At 41.0% G+C, this 9,661-nt stretch overlaps 1 protein-coding gene across 5 annotated transcripts in view; it reads left to right on the top strand.

Annotated features, from left to right (window-relative positions):
* The first annotated feature begins 485 nt into the window (after window positions 1-485).
* Window positions 486-9,661, top strand: part of SBNO1 (strawberry notch homolog 1) — a 74,123-nt gene continuing 64,947 nt past the window's right edge. For 2 of the 5 annotated variants that reach the window (XM_036921989.2, XM_036921987.2), the window contains exons 1-4: window positions 486-644; window positions 7,403-7,534; window positions 8,034-8,138; window positions 9,314-9,626. In XM_036921989.2, coding sequence (XP_036777884.2) covers window positions 7,403-7,534; window positions 8,034-8,138; window positions 9,314-9,626 — 550 coding nt within the window. In that variant the 5' untranslated portion in view covers window positions 486-644. The remainder of the gene's footprint in view (window positions 645-7,402; window positions 7,535-8,033; window positions 8,139-9,313; window positions 9,627-9,661) is intronic. The other 3 variants (XM_036921988.2, XM_036921991.2, XM_036921990.2) reach the window with 3 other exon arrangements.

Here is a 9,661-nt window from a genome sequence, read left to right as displayed (position 1 = left end):
AGCTGACCTCCTTGTGGTAGGGTGCGGACCTTCTTCCCGACAGCCCATGGGAGAGTGAGGAAGGGGGGACGGAATTCTCGCGAGAACTTTCAGGCGCCGGCGGAAGCAGTAGACACGTGACCCTCCTAAGCGGCCTTCGCCTTACCCCCTCCCCCTTCTCGGAAACCCGGCCCCCGTACCCCTCGCCCACCCCGGAGCCGCGGTAATGGACCGTTTGGGTTCTGGAATTCCCTTGGATCCAACCACTGGTACCGGGTCAGCGGGAGTCAGCGGAGTTCGTGCTTCGCGGCGTAGGCAGGGGGCAGTCAAGATGGGGGGGGGTGGGAATCATCCTTCATCTAAGAGGGAGGCGGGGCGGAGGGGGGCGCTGGGGAACACAGTGGGGGAGGGAGGAAATCACGTGGGGCGCGCGGCGGCCGCTGCGTGCCCGCGGCACCTCATCCGTTGCCCCACCCACTACCCTTCTGGCGGGGCGGGGCGGGGCGGGGGCTGGGGGGAGGGGCGTCAAGATGGCGGCGGGGAGGTAGGCAGAGCCGGACGCCGCTGCTGCCGCCGCCACCGCCGCCTCCGCTCCACTCGCCGCTGGCTCTTCAAGCTCTCGGCGCCCGGGAGAAGCTGTTTCGGCGTTGGATCCCGCGGGGAAAGTAAGTCCTTCGGTTGGCTCCTTTCTGCTTCTACACTCTCCTTCCCGGACAGCCTCCCATTCCCACCCTCCTTAGGGGACCGTCTGGGGCCGGGCTGAGGGGGGCGCAGCCTCCTCACCCCGGCATGGGGCCTCCCTCGCTCCTTGCCGCCCTCTCAGCTTAGCGCCCCGGGGCCCTAGGGGGCACGGTCCTGGCGGCGGCGCCGCCGCGCTCGCTTCCTCCGCCGTCAGCGTCGGGCCCTGCGGTCGCCGCGCGTGGGGCTCTCGGGCCCTGGGGGCCCCGCTGTCCCGGGCCGGAGGCACCCCATTTGGGCGGGGAGGCAGGGTCTGTGGACGCCGGTTCCCGCTCCACTCGGGTCGCCCCCTTGGCTCCGCCCGCTCGACGGGGGCTGCGAAGTCCCGGACCCGCAGCAAAGTGAGCTCCGCAATCCTTCAAAAGTCCTACTGGAGGATTGCTCCCAGTCAAGGGGTAGTGCCGAAGGCGGTATAGGGTCGCCCTAAATCTGGACCTGGCACCTGCAGTTTTCTGATTATCTCGTTCACAGGGCGGTGGGGACGGTACGTGGGACACGTGGGGGCCACCTTCACGCCTCTCTCGGTGATTAGGTTAATTTTGCCTCAAGCTCGCTCGCCTCCCAGACCCTCAGCATCTTTGTGGAGGGGAAGGGCGGTTGGGGATTTGCTTACGTTGAGAAGGTTGGCGTAACGACCATCTAAAGTTCCCTAAACCAGTGTATGCTGGTGGTTTCCCAAAAGTGGTTTGGGGTCGTCTTAACCGCTGAGGAGATTTGGATGTTCCTGAACCCTTGTGATTATTTCTTTCCTGACCCTGGCGTCCAGCTCCTCCCCCTTCCACCCCTGCTTTGTGCTTCTGTTTGGTTAATGTTTGCGGACCACTGACTTGATCCTCGCACAGAGAAGCTCTTTTTATGTGCGTGCTCTGTTTACTGTGGGGGGCTTTTGTTTTGGGGAGTCGCTGGCTGAGAAACGTGGGGAAAGAACCGGCAAGAAAATGAGAGTCAAGTAAAGCGACGTTTTTATCCATTGAAGTGCGCAGCCAATTGTAACCGCACCCGGAAGTTTGTACTGAACACGTGTTGATGAGAGAAGGTTAAAGACTGGGTCCCCTTTGACCTTTGAAAGTTGATTAGCAATTTATGTTGAGTTAAATATTTGATATCCAAAATTAGAGACGAAATAGGGTTTCGACACAGTCGTCCAGGGGGGGTCCAGAAAGCTGTCAAACTCCGAGTTGCTCTTCCGCCTACAGACTTAACAGTTGCAGACACTTAAACCAAATAATAGTGCAGAGGGATTCCAATTTTTCCCAGTACTTTTCAGGACTCAGAACTGATGGTTGTAAGCAGTGGGAAAAGCCATCATTATAGCACAAAAGGTAGTAGGAACAGAATTTCGAGGTGAATGCTGTTATGTGTCAGGCAGTTTTACATGTTTTAAGGGCTTTGCTGAAATTACTATTTAAAAACAGAGTAGTACAGAGATGTTTCTTATGCTTTTTAAAATGATTCACCTTAAGGACTGTAGCTACAGATACAGTTTGGCACTTCCTAAGTCTCTGAATTGAGCTTTGATTTGAGACTTGACTCCTGTGAAGGACTGGAACTCTCAGGTGAGGTCTGGTCTTACTTAGTAATCGGACTTTTTTTCGTGAGGGTCTGGGTGTCCATGCCTTGCCTGCTTCAAGTTGGTGTAAAGACACTCTCTGAGAGGAATTGCTTTCGCATTAGTCAATTAATAGCCAAAATGATGTAATCCTAAAGTTTTTGCAATTGTCTTTGTTTTTTAATGCTAATTGGCAGATTCACTTTGATGTGGTTGAACTTCCTAAGTATTAGGGACAACCTTGAGATACTACTGGAATTTTCTGGAGATGGAAAGAATTCTGTCTTATGAACAGGATATGGTACAAAAATCCATCAAATTAACTTGCTTATTTATTTATTGGGAGGCACAGAGCTATGATGTTCAAACCATTTTACTGCATCCTACAATAAGAAATGTTTTACATTGTGACCTAGTGCATATACACACAGAATTGAAAAGCTCATTTCATGAAATAATCTTAACTCTGTTTAAACATGCTCTTCACTAATTTTCTCTTCTGTACTGAAATACTTAAAAATACTGGTCATGATACACTAAATTGATTTGACGACCTACTGTGTTGAGACCAGTAGTTTGAAAAATAGTGGTACTAGAGTTAAGAGTACAAAATCACAGAGGAATGTGGTGTCACACCTCCTGGGTTTGTAATTCTGCTCCATGCCAGCTTTGTTAGCTTGTTACACTTCATCCGTTTAAGCCTCACTTTCTCATCTGTGACAAGGGGAAAATGGGTAGCATTTATTTCAGGGTTATCCTGAGGCTTAAAACACAAAAATTCAACCATACTGTGAATCTCAAAAAGACAATCTGAAGTTGATGTGGTTAAGAACGTTTTCATTCCCCTACCTCTTGTGCTTCTTTTGTAAAGCATTTTTGAAACTGTCTGTAGTCTGCACATTCCTTTGTGAATCCATTTTTCCTATAGGTTTGCAATAAGAGTGGAGAAAGGACTATTTTAATGAGCATTTATTCCCTTGAGAAGTAGGTATTTAAAAAATAAAGATTATATCCTTTTAGGTAAAGAAAATCAATCTTAAATGAACTTCTTAAACCTATATTCTCTTTCTCCTGCACTCAGTAGACAGTAAATACCTGATTTCTGAGTGGATCATTATTCTTCAAATTCTTAAACTGAAGGTCAGTTATCACATTTGGGCTGCTTAAAAGCAAAGTTGAAGCTGAGTCAAAAATCAGACATAACACTATTAAATAATGAGAAAAAACTTCTTTTTTTATCAGTTCAGGAAACGATAGTTGCTAAGTGATAATATCTTTGCACATTTAAAGATGTCTACCAAGTTTCCACCAGACATGCTAATTGAATAGCTGGACAAACTGGATGTATGACTCTTCTAGGTGAGAAGGGAGCTAGTATTTTATAGCTAAATTTGGAAGTTAATTATTGAATGGATTTCCAACAAATAAAGTTTGTATTCTGGGAAATAAAGTGTTGCATCAGTGACATGGAAGAAAACATTTTTGACATGATACTAATGTTTATCAAAATGATAGTTAATATAGGTAGTAGCTAACGTTTATTTCAAGTTGTGGAACATTTACTCAACACAGCAATCCTATAAGGTAGGTTCTATTTTTATTCCCATTTGAAGATGAGGAAACTGAGTCACAGAAGTTATTACTTGACCATATTATACCACTAGTATCGAAGATGTGACCAGTATTTGTACCTAGATATTCTGCTTGACTCCTTGGTTTTCTCCTACGTGTGTGGCCTGCTGCTGCCCCTGCATACATACACGGCTTTGTATGTGCCCAGAGCTATAAAGATCTGCTTTCGGTTTCTAACTAACCTAAGAGGAACCTTGTCCCAGGTTTCAAGTGTTGGTTGGTATTCTCAGTGGGAGCTGTATCCTTTCATTCTTCTGATTGATTGTTGTTTCTCAGGGTTCTCTTCCTGCCAAGGATGGTTCTTAGTTTCTATTACTGTGTCCTTATTCCTTTTTTATCACAGATGCTTTCATAGGTGTACTGTGTTGAAATAGGTGATATTTTCAAATGTATTTATGACGAAACAAAGAACCTTTTTTGTCCGTTGAGATAGAATCACTCTGGGCCAGTAACATTTGGGTTTGTTGGATGGCTACATGTTAAATGTCACCTGAGGTCTGTGAAATCCTTTGTAGACATAATGTATACAACACAATTTTCGTACAACTAATAGTGTTTGCATTTATATTGGCTTACTGGGTTCAAAGTGAAAATGTTCTCTCTCAGGAACAAATCTTACTTATTTGTAAGGTAAGGAAGGAGGAAATGATTGGATAATATAACCTTTTAAGGGCTCTTTCAGCCTGAGCACTGAAATTCTGAGTCTAATAGTTTCAGAGTAGGAATATGATTAAATATTAAGGGTTTTGCCTAATGGAGTTAGAGAATGGCATGGCTCTTCCTTCTCTACCCTTTTTCCCTCTTACTGCAAAAAAAGTACAAGTAGAGAATTTGTGCCCAGTTGGCTAAGAGAAAATATCCCTAGATTTCATTTGTGTATAAGATGTATATGAAAATTAAAATCTCTTTCACTAATAGCTTGAAAAGACATCTTTTACAGACATTGCACTACTAGGTCACTAATCAAATTAGAGGTTTCAAACTGTGATTCCTATGAATGAATTTTGAGCAGGTCACTGATATGTTATTTATAACTTGCCATCATTTCTTGCACGAACATCAAGTTTTCCTCCTACGTTTCTCCCTTCCATAATATTTTTTGTGTTTTTAATGCTTATTGTTCAGAATATACATTTGAAAAGTTCTCAAGAATCCTGTAACACTTCTCAGAGATTTTTTGTTTCATAAATTTAAGATATTTCTGTACTTAATAATTAGGGTTTGGTATGCATTTGATGGATTAATGAATCCCTTTGGCCTCTAAGTATTCTGTGGTCTATAGTTTAGGAATCACTGGTTTAAAACAATGTACTTTTGTTTCAAATGGAAATAGATCGTTTCCAATACTTATTAAAAAGATGACATTTTGATAGTCTCTGGTTTTCTGTTAATCTAGGTCAAAGTTAGCCATAGCAAGTGGGCCAAGACCCCTATTTCCACAGATTGTTGGTCCTAAGTATTTTATGTATTGAAATGTTTTTAAAGATTGGTTTAGTTCTCTTGGTATGTATTTATGCTGTGTACTAGGATAATTTTTAAAGTATGGTCAGCTATGTCTATATTAGAAAAGTGGATCAACTTTATATCAAATCCATGTTGGGACATTTCTCCTATTTGTCTTATCTGTTGTCCCGTTCTTTGTACTGTTTACATGTTGCTATTATTCTCTCCCCCTTTCAGTTTTAATCTTAGACTGGCGTTTATTCCAAAGTTAAGTGTTGAATGAAACTTCATAGGTTACCAGCATTGACTTCTTGATCCACTCACTGGGAAAAATGCATGGGCTTTGGGAGTTTAAACAGTCTAGATTTGGGTGGATGGCCTCAGGCAGGTAATTTAAGCTTTCTGGGCCTCAGTTTCTTCATCTCTGAAATTATAATACCTGTCCTTTTGAGGGTTGTGGGCTCATAATGTATACAAAGAGCCTAACACTGTCAAGCTGGTTGAAAGATACTGTCACTGTTAACTTCCTCCCCTTCCTCCTTGCTGCTCAAGATACTTTCTATTTTCCCTTTCTCTGAAAAGTTTCAGGGAAGTCTCCTTTGGGCTGTCTTTCCTCCCATCCTTTTAACAGTGGGTTCTCGTCCATGTTGCTGTTAGAACTTCTTTCTAAACGATACAGTCTTACGTGAACATAGACCCTTCTAGTAGAGGATTTCTTTGTTAAACACCTTACTTTCACCTAAAACAGTAGGTCTTGTATGTTGGAAGTCATGGTCATTCTTGGTTAACACCTTTCTTTCTGAAGCATAATAAAACACTGACCCTTAATATTATTGCACAGTCTGAGAATAAATGGACTAGCTGAAATTCTGTATATTATTTATGTAACATGAAATTAGTTTCCTGAGAAAAACAAGTACAGTCAGATTTCCCATAGTTCGTATATATAAATTGGGTTATTTCAGATAAATTAATGAGAAAAGTAAAATTGAGAAAACTGTTAAGCTTTTTTCTTTTCCTACAAAATGGATAAAAATCCATTTTGGTGGTGGAATACTTGGGTCTGGTTCCTAAGAGTACAGTTGGAAAACCCTAACCTAAAATGTATTTACTTACTCCTAAATAGGCATTTCTCCCCCTAAGCTCCATATAACTCATTTTCAGGCCTCCTGGGCTTGACTTTTTTTTCACTTTCCCTTGACTTAACTCTAATCAATCTATCAACTCATGATTTTTTGGTGTATGTTTCATATTCTCCCTTCCATTCCGAGCTTTTATTTTAACTTAGTTTTAAGGATTTTCCTTCCTCATATCTTGAAATCCATCCCGTTTCTTGCTGTCCCCCCACTGCTATTACAGTACATCATCTTCATCTTCTCTTCTGTAACAGTTTCCTAAGGTGTCCCCCTGCTTCTGGTCTTACTCTACCCATTCTCAGTTTGCCTCCAAACTTCTGTGGGATAACCTAAGTCACAAATTTGACTGTGTCATGTGGTCCTCTATCTGAAAACCCTTTAGTGACCTCCATAACCCACAGGATTAAGTGAATTCTCTAACGTGGTATACAGGGCTGTGGGGTAATATCTTCTTCATCTCTTGCCATCACCTACCTGAGCCTTGTATTTTTGTTTTGAGCTTCCATACCCATGTTGAATTACTCTAACCATCATGCATAAGAGTGTCGGTGTCTTTCATGCCTCCATGAGTTTGAATGCACTGTCCAGAAGATCCTTATCCATCTGATTTCTCTTTGAGACTCAGGTCCACTGTCATCTTTGTAACCTCTCTCCATAGGCAAAGTTCAGCATTTCCTTCTGTGTTCCCACGGGATTTTGTAGACATATACTTTTGCTGTAATTTCTATACTTCTCTGTTCAGCCCATTTTAATGTGAATTTCTTGGGATCAGAGACTATTTCTCTTTATCTTTTTGCATAATATGTAGCAGGTTCTTCATAAATATTGAATGGATGGATCTGGTAGAAAATGTTGGTTTATATTTAGAAAACTTATTGTCATTTCAGGTTTTTTTAATGTTAGTATTTAATATTTTGTTCTAAAGATGGTGGAGCCAGGGCAAGATTTACTGCTTGCTGCTTTGAGTGAAAGTGGAATTAGTCCGAATGACCTCTTTGATATTGATGGTGGAGATGCGGGGCTTGCAATTTCAACACCTACTCCTCCAGTTCAGCAGGTGAGTTTTCCAAAGCCTCTGTAAAAAGTTGATTTTTTTCTTCATATTAATTTCTACTAATAGAAATAATAAAGCCTTGATTTTAAATATGCATGTGAATATTTTCTTGTTGGGTATTAGTCTTCATGAAGTGTAAAATGCTTGCAGTGAAAATCAGGACATTGTCTGCTCTGATATATAGGTAAAAGTTTGAGATGAATTGCTTAGAGTTGTTAAATGTCCTTACTTGTTGTCTGTGTACTTACAGGAACATTCTTCTGGGGTTTCACTGTACACATTTTCTGAAAAGAAAAATAAGATTCTTGTGTTAGCGTAGTTTTGTGAAGATGTTATGCTTGCAAAAATTGTTTCTTTATACCTGGTATCGGGGATTTTACATTCCGCTTGAATGTAAAGCTCGACATTTTTTCGTTTTAATAAAATAAATACACCTCTTGTTCTTGAAACAATTCACTGCTGTCATTCTTTCTGTCTTTCTCTGATGTTGTTTTCTCTCCAGTCAGTGCCACTTAGTGCATTAGAACTAGGTTTGGAGACTGAAGCAGCAGTTCCTGTTAAACAAGAACCAGAGACGGTACCTACTCCAGCACTATTAAATGTTAGGGTAAGAATTATTTAGATTTGGCATTACTACAAAAATAGCTTAGGATTGTAGTTAGAAAATGATCTTTAATATGAAATAGTTTTATCCTCCTAGTTCTAGTTTTGCTACTTTTTCCAAGTACCCTACTCTCACATACTTTGTAAAACACTCTTTCACTCTTCTGATAGTTATGTTGATTAAAAGTTGAGACAATGCAGAACATTTTCTGAGTTTATTTATTGCAAATGATGCAAAATTCACAAATAAAGGTAAACTACCCATTATCCCACTGCACTTTTCACTTGTTGATTTCAACTTTGTCTTTGATATATATAATTTTAAAGTGGTTTTACTTGTGCTTTAAATATAGAGTTCCTTTGACCTTACTTAAATACAGCAATTAACTTAAGCTTAGTAGTATAGAATTGATTGGACAAACTTTTGTTAAAATTTGATAACGTGTGATAAATTATTGTTATAGGAGTCATGGTGAAATAGACTTAAATTTATAAAACTATCTCAGTTGTACTCTAGTCACTTGTGGTCACAGACACGCTGTTATCCTTCAAGTCTCGACTTACTGTTTCCTTTTTGTGCAGCTCCTACCCCTTGCCGCTATAATAAAATACTATGTAGTTGTGTCTTAGGCTCAAAGGTAGCCCATCAGTAATATTTGTAACTTTCCTGGTTGGATCATTTGTGTGATACAGGAATTTAAAACTCTGCTTGGGGGTTTTATTATCTTAAGTTCTAAACATTAGTATAGTCTGAATGACAGCAAACAAAGCATTGGAGAGGAACCAGAGAATGTTGGAAAATGGGCCTCAGAGAGCCTGGGCCTCCTGGGGTAAAGTGATTTGCCTAAGGTTATCTACCTAGTTGGGCCAGTCTAGAGTTAGAAGTTCTTTCTAGTCCTTGTATTATATAGGGTTACTATGTGTCACAGCTTGTTTAGGATAATCCCATTTTATGCTTGCTGTCCCCAAAAGTAATATAAAATATCACTCTTTTTTCCTCAGAGGGGTGTGTTTCAACTTGGTAGTTTATAGCTAATCATATTTAATAATGAAAAGTCAATGGCTAGGTAAGAATAAAAGTCTTCATACTTTTAAATGCCTACCGTGTTTGTGGATATAAACTACATTAGAGAATAAGTTGTTATTCATTGGTGTGATGCATATGGTTTTCTTTTTCAGCAGCAGCCTCCATCTACTACAACATTTGTGCTGAATCAAATAAATCAGCTTCCGACTTTGGGATCTACAATTGTAATGACTAAAACACCACCTGTAACAACCAATAGGCAGACCATCACTTTAACAAAGTTTATCCAGACTACTGCAAACACACGCCCTTCAGTCTCAGCACCAGCAGTACGAAGTGCCATGACCTCTGCACCTTCAAAAGACCAGGTTCAGCTGAAGGATCTACTAAAAAATAATAGTCTGAACGAACTCATGAAACTGAAGCCACCAGCTAATATTGCTCAGCCAGTTGCAACAGCAGCTAGTAAGTCTTCCTGTTTTCAATAGTGTCAACTCTAC

The sequence above is a fragment of the Manis pentadactyla genome, chromosome 14 (assembly GCF_030020395.1).
Source record: "Manis pentadactyla isolate mManPen7 chromosome 14, mManPen7.hap1, whole genome shotgun sequence".
In the NCBI taxonomy this organism is placed as follows: domain Eukaryota; kingdom Metazoa; phylum Chordata; class Mammalia; order Pholidota; family Manidae; genus Manis; species Manis pentadactyla.
This window is presented reverse-complemented; position numbering and strand designations above follow the sequence as displayed.